The sequence below is a fragment of the Rhinopithecus roxellana genome, chromosome 17, assembly GCF_007565055.1.
Source record: "Rhinopithecus roxellana isolate Shanxi Qingling chromosome 17, ASM756505v1, whole genome shotgun sequence".
Lineage (NCBI taxonomy): Eukaryota > Metazoa > Chordata > Mammalia > Primates > Cercopithecidae > Rhinopithecus > Rhinopithecus roxellana.
Genome location: NC_044565.1, coordinates 55,001,459 through 55,018,629, shown reverse-complemented (window position 1 = coordinate 55,018,629; position 17,171 = coordinate 55,001,459). Strand labels below are relative to the sequence as shown.

Genomic DNA, 17,171 nt, shown 5'->3' with positions numbered 1-17,171 from the left:
GGCAGACGAGGGGATCTGGGCCCTCCTGGGGATCCAGGGGCAGGGCACCCACCTAGAGAGGACAGCTGGGGAGGGTCCCCTCGCTGTACTTCCCCCACACCTCCAGACACCAGGGAGTGATCTGTCTTGACATGAAAACCAGAATCCTAGTAGACGAGCTGCGTGCTCTCTGTGGACGCCCTGCGCCCTGAGAGTCTTGGCCTGGATCACACGGGTGTGTCCACAAACGAGGCCCAGCAGCCCCGGAGGAGCCCCACATCTCTCCCGACCGGCAATGCATCCAGGAGCGCGGCTTGCCCTCCCAGTCAGTTCCCTCATCTCTAAAATAGGACCACACAGATCTCAGGGCACACTGGTTGAATGTCAACCTGTGTTTCTATAAAAACTATGGCTACTCAGCACCACAGAGAGGCAAGAGAGCATGAAGGTGTCCCTGTCTGGGCTCCTGGGAGACCATATTCCCAGCTTCCCGGTACCAGGTGACACTGGGGGGCCTGTTTTACTTATGGAATTCCCAGCTTCCCTAATGTTAGATGACACCTTGGGGCAGGATTGACTTAATGGAATTCCCAGCTTCACAGTGTCAGGTGACACTGTGGGGTGGGTTTTACAGATGGAATGAGAAAGAGGTAAGGTGTGTTCCTCTAGATCCAGACCCTAAACACCTCCCTCTTAGGGTCCTCCATGTTCTTTTCCTCTCTCTGGTTATGGAATAAAAACAGCCCTTGGAAAGTGTGTTGAAGGTGCCAGAGCCCTTCTCCCTGTTGCCTTGTGTGTAGACCTCAGCTCTGCTCAAGTAGTTTGAAGTGTGTTTGTCATGGCTGTCAGCCTATCCTCGTCAATCTTCCATTAAATGAGATGATTGATTTAAAAAACAGCTCACAGACTAAGTATTCAATATGGTGACTTATTTTTGCAACAATTCCCTTGAGATATATCAAGCAAGACAAACATTCTATAAAAGGTTATGTTCTCAATTATAATGGACTAGAGAGGAACCAAAAAATAAATAGAACACTTCACATATTCCAGACAGAAGAGGTTTAAAAAATGTATGTTGGTCAAGACTCTTAAGATATGAGCTACTTCTAAAAATATTTGTTTTTCAGAGTTAGAACTTTAAGTTTGGAGAATCTTCCTAAATTTAACTGGAGTGAGAACTGAAGTGGTGGCAAAGAAGGATGCTCAGGGCACCGCACGCGACAGAGAAGGCTCACCAGCTGCAGAGGTCTCCCCTCCACTTCCCTCCCTCTTCCACCCCATCCTCCCGGCACCTACGCACTGCCCGGCGCTTGGTGAGGGTCTCCCATGAAGATGGCGTTGGGCACCTCACCTCTGGGGGTGCTCAGGCCTGGGCAGAGCACTCCCTGGCTCCCTCTCCCCGACCTTTACCTCCTGACTCCTTTTGCTCAACTAGAATCTCTCACTTTCCCACCTTCCCATACTCCTGTGAACTACACCTGTCTCCTGGCAGGCCCTCGGCTCCTCACATCTGCACCCAGTGAACACACGGCTGCTTCCTGTTTAAACACAGACTTAAATCTCCTCTCATAAAATGTATTGAGTCAACGGTGCACGAAAGCTTTTCTTAGGAGCTGTTGTGTGCAGCGCAGAATGAGGTGCCACGGATGTGCAGGAAGGAAACCAAAGGTCCCCACACACAGACATTGCAGTGGAGCGTGACGGATGTTGCAGCTACTCAGTATTGGGCAGAAAGGGAAGGGACAGTGTCTGCAGAGAGGAGGCTGGGGCAGTTTCACCAAGATCATCACAGGGATCAGAGTCAGGGAGATAGTACAAAGCAGTCGCTCATGGGGGGTCAGGCAGCCTGGACCGGAGCCCTGGCTCAGTCACTCACAGGACCCCAGGCAGGATGTTCTCTTCTCTTTGCCTCAATGTCCTGATCTTTTAAACACGGATAATTACAGAGCCCATTTCTTCAGGCTGCTGTGAGGATTAAGAAGGCTGGTATGCGGAGGTGCTTAGAGCTCTGTCTGGCCCATAAGCCCTGAACAGCCTCCACTGACATTGTTTGGAAGATGAGGAGCCATCACATGACAGATGGGGAAATAGAGGAAAGGGTGCCCTTGGCAGCCTGAAGGGCTCACTGGGAGATGGGGGAAAGGGTGTTCTCGGCACCCTGAAGGGCTCACAGGTGTGAAACACCATGGGGATGAGGCAGCTCAGGATGGCTAGGAGGAGATGCTCCCAGAGCCAGGAGTAGGGCCAGGCCTGCGGGAACTGCGGAGCATGGCAGGAACCCCTCCCTCAGAAGCCTCTTCGCTGGGCCTAGGGGAGCTGTGGAGTATGCCTCCTCGCTCTGTCCTCCCTGCCGGCCGGCCGCGGTCTCCCTCACGGGATCCTCCATATTCCACAGCCCCTTGGCGGCTGGTGACCTGGAGATGCTTCCTCTGTATCTCCCACATGCACCCGCATGTCACCAGGGCTGGAGTAAGGCTCCCACGCTGCTGTCTTCCCCACACCCTGACAGCTGAGCATTGGGGACAAAAGTGTGCCTTCCCCTCCAGTGGCCGACACGTGGTCTCAATTCCCTGTGTGTCCTTGGCATGGCTGTAATTCCCTTGGAATCCCCTCTCCTGAAGGCGTCCCAGACACCACCACGCTCTGCAGCCCCGCTCAGGTGTCCGACTCGTGTGTGAACGACTCCCATGAGTCCAGACGGACCAGCTGGAGCTCTGCTCCGAGGACCCCCGGCTCCCCAGTGCAGTTACGTCCACATTTGTCCAGCTTGTCTGTGGCTTCCTGACCTCCACCAAGATCTGTCTCCATCTGGTCCTCCTGCCGCCTTCTGTATCTTTAACCCATTTCTTCCTCCTGGCTTTTTCCTCTTCAGATAAACGCCAGACCCACATTTCTCTGTGCCTGTGAGGTCCTGCCCACTCCCGCGCCTTTCCAGCTACTGCCAACATTGCTCCTCTCCTCTCGTCCGGTCTGCGTTTCTAGAACCATTAGTCGTGTCCTCTATGACCCCCTGAACTTTCCATCCGACTCTTGTCCTATCTCATTCTGGTTTTGGTGTCTGATCTTTTCCCTAAACTCTCCACAAAACGCCTCAGTTGCATTCCCACGACCAACGCCCCAAATGAGTCCAGCATCATTTGAACTCTCCACCATGCCGGCCTCTCGCCACTTTCCCCGTATTGTGCATGTTCTTTTCTTTGGAAGGTTCTGCACGTCACGGCGCCCCAACACCACCGCGAAGCTCCGTCTTCATCACGGCCTCTCCGCCTCCACCTATCACAAAATCTGTGCATCTCCCAGGGCTGTCTTTGCTGCTGCTCTTCCCCGTGGACCCCTGGTCCCAGGGCGAACCTGCAGGGTCAAGTGTGACCTGAGTGCTGCCGATTCCCAATTCCTACGCGGCTGTCCCTCAGACACCTCCCGAGGCCCGTTCCCAGCTACTGGGTGGGTATTCCCACCTAGTACTGCCGATTCCCGATTCCTACACGGCTCTCCCTCACACACCTCCTGAGGCCCGTTCCCAGCTGTTGGGTGGATATTCCCACCTCAAAATCCCACAGAATCTCAGAATCTCAAGCTCACATATTTAAAATGAAATCACCTTCCTTCCCCACTTTCATGGTGTATTTGTGTCCCTCGAGGTTCCTGTATTGAAGTCCTAACTGCTGGGTGTGTTTGGAGCTGGGGCCTCTAAGGGAATAATTCACGTAAATGGTCTTGTAAGGGTGGGGTCCTGATCTGATGGGATCAGAGTCCTGATGAGAGGAGACACCAGCGAGCCTGCTCTCTCCCCGCCTTGTGAGGACGCAGGGAGAAGGCCCCTGTCTGCTGACCGGGAAGGGAGGCTTCCCCAGAAACCAGATCAGCTGGAGCCTGATCTCCGACTTCCGGCCCAGGACAGGGGATAGAGGTCAGTTGTTCAAGCCACCTGGCCCAGGGTATTTTTTTTTGTGAGAGCTGAGCAGACTAAGATCCCCATGGCGGTCAAGGCTTCATTCTTTCCATCTTCCCACCTGCCAGCATTGCCAGCATTGCCACCCGTGCAGCTGCTGAGGTTGGGGCCACCTCTCCTGCCAGGATTCACCCACCAGGCCCTGCTGGTTCAACTTCCTCAACAGTCCTGTAATCTGTCCTTCCTTTCATGTCGGAGGTCCAGCCCTCATCATGCCTCACTTGGGTCCACGGGAATGGCTTGACGTGTCTGCCTGCCCATCCGCTCCAGGTCTCCTCCACAGCCACCAAGGTGGCACATTCGAAGCCCAGAATCCAAGAGTCACTTAAAGCCCTTGATGTAACCTTCCTCCCTGTGGTGAGCTGCGCCTTTCTTCAAAATTCAGCTCCTATCTTGGCTCCTGAAGGGCCCTGGCCTGTTCGCCCCATCTGGACTAGACATTTCTCTTCTGTGATGCTGATCGCTGGCCTGGCGCTATGTTGCAGCATCTGTAATCTCCTTCACCCAAGTCCACAGCATTCTCTAAAAGATGGTCTCTTCTCTCCTCTAAAGAGCAGGCCGTGGTACTCAACTTTGTAAACCAGACCTGGCCGGAGATCATCGATGCTGGTGGAGGCGTGTCTGTCTGTGTCGGCGGAATGAGACGAATGAATGACACGTCCGTTGGGGGCTTAGGGGAGGGTGAGCTGCAGGTTGAGCTCTCCTCGGGCACAGACCCCAAGGGTCTCAAGTTCCCAGGAAGCCTCCTCAGATTCCTCTGAGTCTAAAGCCAGTGTCCCTCACAGCGTGCGCCGGTGGCACTGCAGCCGTGGTTGGCCTCGCCCTAGTGCCCGCATCCGAGGCTTTTTTTTTTTTTTTTGAGACGGAGTCTCGCTCTGTCGCCCAGGCTGGAGTGCAGTGGCCGCATCTCAGCCCGCTGCAAGCTCCGCCTCCCGGCTTCACGCCATTCTCCTGCCTCAGCCTCCCGAGTAGCTGGGACTACAGGCGCCCGCCACCTCGCCCGGCTAGTTTTTGTATTTTTAGTAGAGACGGGCTTTCACCGTGTTAGCCAGGATGGTCTCGATCTCCTGACCTCGTGATCCGCCCATCTCGGCCTCCCAAAGTGCTGGGATTACAGGCTTGAGCCACCGTGCCCGGCCGAGGCTCTTATGTGAATCTGTTCCCTCACTGTGAGGTTCTGGGCTCAGGTAGTGAGTGTTAGGTCTTACTCACCATCACCACCCTAGGCTCTGCCGCTTCTGCTGTGTGGCTCGGCCTTAGCACCTGTCCAGAACGCCTGCTGGGGGTCTGCACGGGCCGAACGGTCCCTGGTCATGGCCTGGTACTGTCCTCAGTCTGTGTTCACCGGGACTGAGGACACCATCCTGTCCTGAGCTGTCCGCTCTGCCTCTTCCTCATGTATAAAATCAGCATTTTCTACCCGACTTCTGTCATTGTAGAATTGTCCCTGACTCCTCCGTCCTGGGCTTCTCCATGTGCCTCCAGTTCTCCCCCTCATTTACGGGAGGGATTGGCCTTTACGCCTGACCTGAGGGTCTCGTCATAGCTGCTTTTACAATCACAATGTGACATCTGCCCCAAAGGTCATGGGGCACATATGCATGCGCCCAGGAGCCAGGATAGGGCCTTGATTTTTAATCTTAGACATTGCTTTTCTAGAAAGACCTGGCCAACCCTAAAGATAAAACGTTTTCTATTTCTCTTACATCAGTTCTGCTTTTCTCAGACATGACTCAGCTCAGGGAACAGGCTCAGGGAAAGGAGCCTTCCTGCCTAACCCTCAACACAGAAAGAACAGCGGCCGTGCCAGGACTCACCGTGAAGTGAAGTGGAAACGATTCCATAGCAAATGGGGTGGGTGACCAGGGGCTCCTGTCAGGTCTGAGACCCAGGAGTGGGCTGGGCGTGTGAGCAGGGCCCCAAACCATGGACATTGGTTCCTGCTTCCTCTACTGTTTGTACTTTGGCACCTGCTTGAAAGCAGTTCTTCATCATCTGGCTAGATTGTCACAGTTTGGGAGAAAAGAGACATAAAACAGGCAGCTTCTGTTTCAATCTTTTTTTGCTGCTGCTTCTAACCGCTGCTTCATTTGCACAGCGAGTGGGATGTACAAGGGCCCTCCAAACTCCAATCTTGACGTGTCTGCGGGGGCTTTGTGGGACGCTTCTGCTAACCCAAGCCCTGGAAGGTTTGGGAAAACTGCCAGGCAGTCCCGGCAGTCTGGACAAGGCCAGGGCTTCCGAGGAAACAGAAATGTCTGAGGCTTTCTAATGCATGTGTTCTGTGGGCTTAGCTGTGTTCTTGCCGGGTATTAATATTTTTACACTTTCAGAAAATAATACTCTGCCTGTCTAATAAAACTGATGAAGATTTGATCAACAGAGAAAAACCATGGTCAACACATGATGGAATATTCCTCAGTCTTAAAAGGGAAGGAAGCTCGGACACGTGCTACAAGCCCTCAAGCCCATGTGCTTGAGGACATGGACTCCGTGAAATAAGAGGATCACAAAAAAGCAAACTCCATGGGATTCTACTTATAGAAGGTCCCCAGAAGTGTCAGATTCACAGAGGCAGAAAGCGCAGTGTGGGTGCCAGGGGCTAGGCAGCTGAGGAAGGGGGAGTCAGTGTTGAATGGAGACAGGGTCTCGATGGAGATGGAAGAGCTGGAGAGATCAGCTTCACAACAGCGTGAATACAGGTACTCCTCGACATACCACGGGGATGGACACAGGTACTCCTCCACACACCACGGGGATGGAGACAGGTACTCCTCCACACACCACGGGGATGGACACAGGTACTCCTCCACACACCACGGGGATGGACACAGGTACTCCTCCACACACCACGGGGATGGACACAGGTACTCCTCCACACACCACGGGGATGGACACAGGTACTCCTCCACACACCACGGGGATGGATACAGGTAATCCTCCACACACCACGGGGATGGATACAGGTAATCCTGCACATACCACGGGGATGGATACAGGTACTCCTCCATATACCATGGGGATGGACACAGGTACTCCTCGACATACCATGGGGATGGACACAGGTACTCCTCGACATACCACGGGGATGGATACAGGTACTCCTCGACATACCACGGGGATGGATACAGGTACTCCTCCACATACCATGGAGATGGATACAGGTACTCCTCGACATACCACGGGGTCAGCATCCCCATACAGCCATCTTAAGTTGAAAATACTGTATCTTGAAAATATTTTAAGTCAAAAATGCATTTAATACTTGTACTGACTCAACATCATAGCTTAGCCTAGCCCACCTTAAACGCACTCAGAACTCTTACATCAGTCCACAGCTGGGCAGAGTCAACTTAACCAAGGCCTAGTTATACAAAAGTGTTGAATATCTCATGTAATGTATTGAATACTGTATGCAGGTGAAGAAGAATGGTTGCGTGGATACTCAAAGTGCCATTTGTACCAAGTGTATATTGCTCTTGCACCATTGTAAGATCGAAAAATTGTAAGTCGAGGCCCATCTGTATACCTAACACTACTGAACCATACACCTAAAGATGAGTGTGTTAATATTTTACCACAACTATAAGAACAGAACAGAACCCAGGTCCGCCGTGCTCAGGCCTGGACTGCCCCTTTTCCCCTTGTGCTGCTGCCCCGGGTTTTCCTTTGCTGCACAAACAGGGGTGCTGGTCCATGGGCAAACACGCCCAGAGCCCTGTGACACACAGGGAGGTCCCCTTTCCTCCTCGGAGGTGGCCGAAACCAGCAGTTCAGAGAGTTCTGATGGTGCCTTTTAGTAAAATGGAGGAGTGTCAACATTTCTGTGTAGCTCAGCCAGCCCACGGCAGGGCTCCAGCAAGAGCTGCCTAGCACGCTGACATTTCCACCTCCACACCCCGCACGTGAATACTGATACCCGGGCCTGGAGCCTGTGTGAATACTGATACCTGGGCCTGGAACCTGTGGCCTCTCCCATCAAGCTGTGGCCCTGCAGGGCAGGTGGGGCATGGGCAGCTGGAGTCATTTCTATCATGCTTGGACTTCTGTGGGCCTTCCAGGGACCTGGGATCCTGAAAGAGGAGGCTGCTGAGCCCTGGGCAAAGGTGGGTGGCAACCAGGTGGGAGTGAAGTGAGAGGCATACAGCTTTCCAGAGATGGGAGCTTCTAGCACTGCAAATTCTCTGAGTAACATGAGCCTGTAAGCTGTGATTTTACTCACTAATGTGGCCTGGGCCCCAAGATTCCATCAGCCTGTACCCCAAGATTCCACCAGCTTGTGCCCCCAAATTCCACCAGCCTGCACCCCAAGATTCCATCAACCTGCCACCAAGATTCCATCAGCCTGTGCCTCAAGATTCCATCAGCCTGAACCCCAAGATTCCATCAACCTGCCCCCAAGATTCCATCAGCCTGCACCCCAACATTCCATCAGCCTGTGCCCCCAAATTCCACTAGCCTGCATCCCAACATTCCATCAGCCTGTGCCCCAACATTCCATCAGCCTGCACCCCAATATTTCATCAGCCTGCACTCAATATTCCATCAGCTTGTACCCCAAGATTCCATCAGCCTGCTCCCCAAGATTCCATCAGCCTGCACTCAATATTCCATCAGCTTGTCGAGGCCAGTGCATGCATCTCAACATGCTCTCCACTCTGTGCCCGGGACCCTGGGGAAGAAGCTCCCTTTGGAGAAAAGAAACAGGGAAGGGTGGAAATTGAGGTGAGGCTGGCAACAGAGTAGACAGAGTAAGGTTCTAGCTGCAGAAATTCACGCCTGGCATTTGGGAAGGGGTGACCTGGGGCGGGGTCCTGCTTCCCACTTCAGTGGCTCCTGAGCTCTAAGCCCTCCCCCATGGAACAAGGGGCAGGACAGAGTTCTTGGTGGAGGGCCATCCTCTGACCCTAACATGCAATGCAACCAGAGGCTGGGGAGTGGGAGGGAACAGCACTTATCTGGCACCTGGTATTTGCTGCTTAAATCAAATGGGCAAAGTCTCAGCGGGAGGAAAGCTAAAGCACCAGGCTCCACAGAGGCAGCTCTGAACTGTGCCATCCCTGGAGTGCAGAAATGCTCACGTGAGAGGATGGAACTGTTTTCGTTTGTGTCAGGCTAGCAAAACATACAAGCCCTTACTCATAGGTCAAATGGGCAGGGTTTTTACAAAATTTTTAAACATTTTATTAATGGTGAAAGGTTTGGGAAAGTAGACAGTTTTTTGGAGGGCAATTTGGCACAATATGTCAAAATTTTAAAGCTAGCACTCTTGTTTCCAGGAATATATCCTGAAGATCTGCTTGCACAAGGACACGGAGTTGTGTGTGGAAGGACGTTCACGTGGAGTTCTTTGTAACAATCAAACCTGGACAGGACACCGGGTGGCACGCATGGCAGCAGGCTCACCGGGGAGGGTGAGGTGGCTCTGTGACACCCTGGGGTTCTGTGCACCTAACGAGGAACGCCCCGCCTGCTGGGCCCTAGGTGGTCCTGGTGAGCAGCTGAGGCCCCTGTCCTCACGCAGGGTTCTGGGAGACGCTGAGATCCATGTGTATAAATAGGGGTGCTTTTCAGTTCCAGAGAAGACAGGAACTGCCTGCCTTTGAGAAGGGAGTTGAGAGATTAGGTCCGGGAAAGGTCATTCACTTTCTCTCTCTCAAGTTTTTTTTTTTTTTTTTTTTTTTGTATGAGACAGAGTCTTGCTCTGTCGCCCAGGCTGGAGTGCAGGGGTGCAATCTTGCCTCACTGCAACCTCCGCCTCCCGGGTTCAAGTGATTCTCCTGCCTCAGTCTCCCGAGTAGCTGGGATTACAGGTGCCAGCCACTATGCCCAGTTAATTTTTGTATTTTTAGTAGAGACATGGTTTCACTATGTCAGCCAGGCTGTCTCAAACTCCTGACCTCAGGTGATCTGCCTGCCTCAGCCTCTCAAAGTGCTGGGATTACAGGCATGAGCCACTGTGCCCGGCCAAGTTTTCTCTTTAAACCAATTTATATTGTTTGAATTTTCTACTTGAGCAGGAATTTCTTTAATAATTAAAAAAAATCTTCCTTAACATTTCTTTAAGGATCAGAGTCACCTATTACTGAACGTGCCATTATTCCTGTAATCTGCATACCCACCTTTGTTCACTCTGTGTGTGAGATGGATTTGAGGCGCAGGTGTGATTGTCGTAGAAAGTGGCATATAGGGCAGCAGAAGGGAAACCACTGCAATTCTCCCCAAAGGGCATGACCTTCACGTCGTTCGTGTGATGTTTGTATCTTCCCCTCCGCCTCCTCGAGGAAGCTGAGGGACGCCGAGCGCAATGGGAGCCGTCAGCCATGGAGACAGGTCCCACCCCAGGTCTTCACTCCCCACAGAGGGACCGACTGCACCATCTGACTGCACAGAACGGGCCTCTCCTAAGATAATCTAACTGCATGTATTTCTTTCTAAATGAAGCAAATAAAAATGAATGAGGTTGATTGGCTCTTTTGGGAATTTTCTCATGCATCTTGGGCGCAGGCATTCACCAGGAGTCACCGTGCCAAAAGCCATCCTCTTTCCCCCAGCGAGGCCTGCCTGTGAATTTCAGGTGAAATAAGTAACTAAATCTTAAGATATTCATGTGCATGTCTAAAATGAAAGTCTGTATCTGACTGTGGATTCTAATTTTAAAAATGGAAAACTGCTGTGCTCATCTATAGATGGGGCTGAAGGAGGCTGTGCTCCCTAATGTAAGTTTAAGGTGTTTCAACGCTGTCCCCAAACCTTTGAATTTCGTTAGGTTGATACGATAGTTTTCAGCCTTTTCTTTCTAAACACCGGTGACGGGAGAAGCTGGCACCTGCTGCCATCGGAACCAGCCATGCCAGTTGGCTCTCGGCGGCACCATCCCAGCTAGGGTCCCGCTGACGCAGCCACTCACCTGCGGTGTGTGAGGAAGCTGCCGCTAACGTGGCCTGAGCCGTCGCAGCCTGGCGTGGGGCAGGACATGCCTTCTGTCTTGACCGACTTCCAGGAGAACTGGGAGCCATTCAAGTACCCGTCTTTCTGCCTCTTGGCCGCCAAGGGGCACCCGGAGGCGCTGCGGTGGGACGCGTACTTCCCGGTGATGTGACCCTGGCCGTCGCACCCGGGGACCGGACACCTGCAGGCAGGCAGAGGGGACACGCTTTATTGCCTGGCCACCATCGGCTGGTGGTCTCTGTAACAAAGTCAGGATAACCCGGCATGAGGAAGGAAAGAACAACCATGCCCTCCTGGCTGGGCAAGAGGAAAAGAACAAAGAGAAAGAAAAGTCACGAAAAGACACCACCTAGTGGAAGACTGAACTATTTCACCTGCGCAGAAGGCCTGGCCCATTGCGGGTGGAAGGAGTTTCTGGCACAAAGTGTATGTGCCTGGTGGGGACTGATGGGTTCAGCACACAAAAGACCACACAGCCGCTTGCAGCTATACAAGCGTGTATTTGAAAGACACCATTTTGGGACAGAACCATGGCTTTTCGGGTGGAAAAAATGCAAAGTCAATAAGATGTCGTGGCATTAGTTTTAAAGAGGCTGCTTCGTGCTTTTCTCAAGGGCTAGAAGACGTTTGTCTGGCTGTGTCTTCTGGAGGCCTTAAAATGCCCTTCCAGCTAGAGAAGATACTAAGCTGTAGAGATGTCTCAGGAAGTCTCCTGGAGTCAGGCTGGCACATGGACACAGGGCAGGTGTATTCCCGGGAACTTGTGAATGGCAGGACCAAGACACACACCAGGGCAGCAGAGGTGCCTGAAGGAGGCAGGGCCTGGCCTAAGCGCTCCTCATGTGTCCTGAGTGGTGAGTTTGCCTGCATTGTTTTCATTAACAGAAAAGTTCGCGTTCCCCAGAATTTGCATTACCTATTTATTTTGGCAAATCTTAATTTATTTGAATAATGTACCCTTTAATTTATTTTGATTCTGTTTTATTTACATTTTTTTCTGAAGATGTGGAGTGAGGTTTACTGTGTGGGTTTCTGCGGCCCAGGCATGGCTGATGTGGGATGGGGACAAACACCCCCTTAGGCAGTCCGTCGGTCGTCACAGGCCACAAGCCCAGTGTCCGCTGCAGCCCCAAGCCCTGCTTTAGAGCAAGGCAGGTATAACTAAACTATCTTTACAAGCCAGAATACCAGTGAAGCATTCGCTTGTGGTGTATTTAGTACTTTCAGGAGCGTTCACCAATCTGCTGTTCCCAATAATTCAGCTGCTTTCCCCACCAAGCGGAGAGGGAAGGTTTTTTTTTTTGAGACAGAGTCTCGCTCTGTCGCCCAGGCTGGAGTGCAGTGGTTGGATCTCAGCTCACTGTAAGCTCCGCCTTCCGGGTTCACGCCATTCTCCTGCCTCAGCCTCCTGAGTAGCTGGGACTACAGGCGCCCGCCACCTCGCCCGGCTAGTTTTTTGTATTTTTTAGTAGAGACGGGGTTTCACCGTGTTAGCCAGGATGGTCTCGATCTCTGACCTCGTGATCCGCCCGTCTCGGCCTCCCAAAGTGCTGGGATTACAGGCTTGAGCCACCGCGCCTGGCCGAAGGAAGGTTTTTTTGAGGGGGATTTGGGTTACCTGGAACCTCAGATTGATAGATATCAGCTTACTGCTGGACAGCCCCTGTAACTTTTCAGCCAATCAGCAGATGTGCTTTGCTTGAATGACTCATCCCCACACGGCAGCACTGCTACGGTTCTCAGCCCCACTGGTGCTCGTACCTGATGGGCTCTTGATCTTCCTTATCTTCTTTGCTCTGTGCTATCCTGATACCGCTTTTCTTTGCTCTCGGGCAACCTGAAAGGCTAAATAAGAAACACGTTTCAGAAACCACCCTGCACCATGGATTCCAGCAAGCTTTCTTAATGGATGAGGCTGTGACTCGATTCTCTCCAGAAACCTGTGCTTCTGGGGACACAGTCAAGATTCAGGAGGAGAGTTCTTTCCCTGTGTCCTCTCCAAGGCTTTAGGCACCGTCAGTCCCCTTTCAAGAAAGCTGGGAGACTGGGGTGGGCTAGGATGCTGCGAACGGGAGGGAAACTGGTTCACTGGGAGAGGGCAAAAGCAGTCGGGAGTCACCAGGAAAGATGCTGGGGGAGGTTTTGTTGACAGAGAGCGAGCGAGTGCACACGGACGTGTGCATGTCGGGGGTGAACATGACTAAAGAAAACCGCCTCCCAGCCTCATTCTTGGGGACTCTGTCTTTCACAGCAGCTTCCCAAGCACTTCCATCTCAGGTTCATGTCTTGGGAGACGGTGATGGGCTAGTGACTTATTCCAGGCTTTGGGTTATGCCTGCAGATGGGAGAGGAGGAGCTGGACATGCTTATTTTATTTAATTTTCAGCCTCGGGTACAGAAGCTTTGGACATGCTTGTAAAGGGAATTTTTTCAGCTGGAACAGAAAAATACACACACATACACACCACATGCAATAATATATAAAGTAAGTGGGAGTTTTGGAAAAGAATTGAAGAACCAGAAATTGGGTAATCTCCTGCCATGCCATTGGGTCCTGTGGAAATCGCAGCCCTGGTGCTGGCGTATGGGTGGGTCCAGGTGGGAGCCACTGTTCTCCCTGTTTCCTGAGCTCGGGGATAGTTTTCCTGGTCAGTTCTGATTCTTGGAAACATGCAGATTCCCAGGAGGAAGTGCTCACTCCCCTAAAGACAGGCTCCATCCTGCCTCCCAGGCCTTGGCCGTCCTCCTCCCTCTTTAGGTGGGGGCAGCCCCTCAGCACAGGTGGGTCGGGGAGGGTTCGGGGTTTGGGTCTGGGCAGGAAAGAGGTTGTCAGGTCCCACAGCACCTTCACTCCAGGCCCCTGCTGCCCCACCTCCTGGAGCCAGCAGGGAATCCCTCTGCTCCTTCCTCTGTCTCGCTCTTCACAGGAAGAGGAAAGAAGAGGCGAGGGCACTTGAGCTCGCTGCCTGCTGGGGCCTTTCTTCTCCCTGCTTTCCTACAGGGAGAATCTGGAAAGAGGGGCCCGTCTGTGCTTCCCCCAACCTTTCCCTGTTCCTACGGTGGCCTCCTCTGCCCCCGCCCCAGCCTCTGACTCCTGACTTGCCTGCAGGTCGCTGGGGCTCTGAGGCCAGTGTGGGTTGACTTCAGGTCCACCCCTGCACCCCCCTGATGCTGCACAGCTGCTTGGATGCCCCAAAATTAGACTCATCGTCCACGTCACCAACCCAAAGCCCCAGGCCAGCAGACTGAGCGTGTCCTTGCTGGGTTTTGCTTCCCTCAGTTTCCGTTGATGTCACACCCAAGGCCTCTCCTCATCTGTCCAGCTTCCGCTTCCAGGGGCTTCTGCTTCCAGGGGCTTCCGCTGCCAGCAATGCTAGCGTAGGTCCCCTGGCTGGGATCACCTCCAGGCCAGCCTTTAGCATCATCCGAGGCTTTTCACTTCCTCAGGGGGACCCGAGTTCCTCCACACGGCTCGTTGGCTCCTCGAGGCCTGGCCCTGCAGCCACGTAGGCCCCTCTCCTGCCCACAGGCCCCGCCGTCCTCGCTGGGCTCTCCCTGCAACCCTTGCCTCCATCCTTTGGACTGACCGATGTCCCTGCCTTATCTGTGGCGCGTTCCCAGCTGTGTGGCCTCTGCATCCTACAAGAGGCCTGGGCCTGGCTGTCTTCACAGTGCGGCCGCTGCAGGCTCACACCGTGCTCCCCTCTACAGGCTCCTCTGAGAGGCAATTTCTAGGATTATAAGCCATGCAAGTGTTTATCCGCAGTTCCCCGATTCCTAGCCCAAAGTCTTGCACAGAGCGGGTGAATCAATGCATGAATGAAGAAAAGAGGAACGAAGGGGAGAATTACGGTATTCCACCCAGGGACAGTTAGAGTGTCTTACTCAGGGAGAATTATGGAGTCCTACCCAGGATCCCATCTCCCCAGATACAGGATTCCTGTGGGGGAAGCCCAGTCCCTGATCCCACCACAGAGGCCGGGCTCCCTTAGGCCCTGCCCGCTGCCCTGTCCCTGAGCCACTCCCTGCAGACTTGAGAGCCAGGGACAGCTCTTGACCACTAGGGAGGCCTGGGCTGGGGGCAAAACTAAACCAAACAGAACAAATCCTCAAAAACAACAAGATTTGGCTCCGAAAATGCGGTGGCCTCCAGGAAGCCTTGGTCTTGGCACACGGGCTGCTCTAGACTCCTAGAATGCCAGCTCTGGGGCTCAGGAGCCCGTATCTGAAAGCCATGTCTGTTGGTGAGAAGAGGCCCTGTGGTCTCTTTCTGGGGCACTGGCCGAGGGCACCTGTGAGAAGCCTGTGCATGGAGAGGCGTGGTCTTTACCTGCCCCCACTCACTTGATAGGTAGCTCAGTGCCTGTGCCCCACAGGGTCCTCTTCTATGCACCATAGCCCAGGGCCTCTGTTCCATCCCTAGGACAGCAGGACCTAGCTTCCCCTTCAGCACTGAACACCCACAGGAGTCCAGGGCCCCCAGCGGCCCCCTGTTCTCACTATAGCATCTTAATGCATGGCTGGAACCTTTATACTGCTTACTTCTTGCTACTTTTCATGCATGATGAAAACAAGGGAACGTTTCCCTACCCACCCACTAAGCACTAGAACTCTAGGAGCAATGGAATTAGAACTTGTTCAATATTTAAAACTCCCCTGATCAGCTTGCAACATAGGATGGAAAGTCAGTACTTGCTACGGACCCCAGAGTGGAGATTCTCTACAGAATGACTATTTGTGAGAAGGATCTGAGCGGCCACTTCTTCCAGGCGTTGCGCGGAGGGAGAGAAGAGGCGATGCTATGTATGGGCTGTGCAAACGTGGCCCGAGTGTCTGTGTTTCAGCTTCCTTGTCTGTATTTTGGGGCAGAAATACCTGCGTCATCGGCTGTGAAAACTGAAGGTGGTAACATGATACATACAATGTTTGGCACAGAGAAGGAGCTCTGTGATTTTAGATCCTGACTTTCACCTTTGTCTGCACTTGTGATCCCTTCTTTAGGGCCCAGATTTGAACCTAACAAAACGTCACTCCCCTCATCTTCTCCTTCCAAATTTTAGAAACATAGGGATTCATTTGCGGGCCCTTCCCGAGCCCTGGAGGGAGTGGAGCAGTCACTGCTTTCCTGGGCGTCAGAGCTGCGGCTCCATGTTCTGCTCAGGGCTCACATCCACAGTTCATTTCTTAGGATTTGGATCCATCTTCCTTTTTTTTTTTGAGACAGAGTCTCTTGCTCTGTTGCCCAGGCTGGAGTGCAGGGGCATGATCTCAGCTCACTGAAGCCTCCGCCTCCCAGGTTCAAATGATTCTCCTGCCTCAGCCTCCTGAGTAGCTGGGATTACAGACTTGCACTACTACACCTGGATAAATTTTGTATTTTTAGTAGAGATGAGGTTTTGTCACGTTGGCTGATCTCGAACTCCTGGCCTCAAGTGATCTGCCTGTCTCAGACTTTCACAGTGCTGGGATTACAGGCGTGAGCTACCACTGCGCCCAGCCACCATCTCCCATTTTTGAAAGTGTCGTTTTCTTTTCGTGCATGAGTTGGAACAGCTCACCTGCTGATGACCCTGAAAGCTGTTTCTCTCCTCTCATCCTTCCTCCTTTGCTTACATGAACATATCATAAGAATCCCAAAGTTAATGTGTTTAGACAGAATCTAAGGCCCACTCCTCCTGGTGGACTTCTTTATGTCAGATGATGATGTCCCCTGGGTGCTTGCTGCATCCCAGGCCCTCCCTCTTTAGTGCCTGCCTTCTTCCCCAGGGGCCCCTCCCACTCCTGACCCTGCTGGTCACGGCCCCATTGCTGCTCTCCTCACCTGCACCAGCTCTTCTCTGTCACCACCCAAGTGTGCTCTTGGTACCTCGCGTCTCTCAGCAGCCTGCTCTCTAGGCTAAAAGCTAAACCTGCACTTGGGTGAATATCCATTTTGCAGCAAATAAAGTTTAACCCCCTCATACTGAATTCAACTGGACTCCTAAAGCAAGCTCCATTTGTAGCTGCTCCCATAGGCTTAGACCTGAAACTGTTGCCAACCTGATTTATTCACTGTCAAATGTGCATTAATGTTGGTGTCATAAGACGTTCTCTAATGCTGTTCCCTTGCTTGGAATATCCTTTTCTGCTCAACCTCCTAGAGACCCTCCCCATCCATCAAGCCGTGGCTCAGCATCGCCTCCTCTGTCCTGGGCTCCGACTCACCCTGCCTCGTCAGAATTAAGACATGACTTATTCATTATCTTTAGGCTTTGATAAGTACATACCTGTTTGAAAAGTATCTTTC

At 52.7% G+C, this 17,171-nt stretch overlaps 1 protein-coding gene across 9 annotated transcripts in view; it reads right to left on the bottom strand.

Moving 5' to 3' along the window:
* The window catches only part of MYT1L (myelin transcription factor 1 like), a 542,339-nt gene that overhangs the window by 38,355 nt on the left and 486,813 nt on the right, over positions 1–17,171 (bottom strand). For all 9 annotated transcript variants that reach the window (XM_030921195.1, XM_030921201.1, XM_030921198.1 and 6 more), the window contains 2 exons: positions 12,647–12,730; positions 10,845–11,066 (listed from right to left, as the gene is read on the bottom strand). In XM_030921195.1, coding sequence (XP_030777055.1) covers positions 10,845–11,066; positions 12,647–12,730 — 306 coding nt within the window. The remainder of the gene's footprint in view (positions 1–10,844; positions 11,067–12,646; positions 12,731–17,171) is intronic.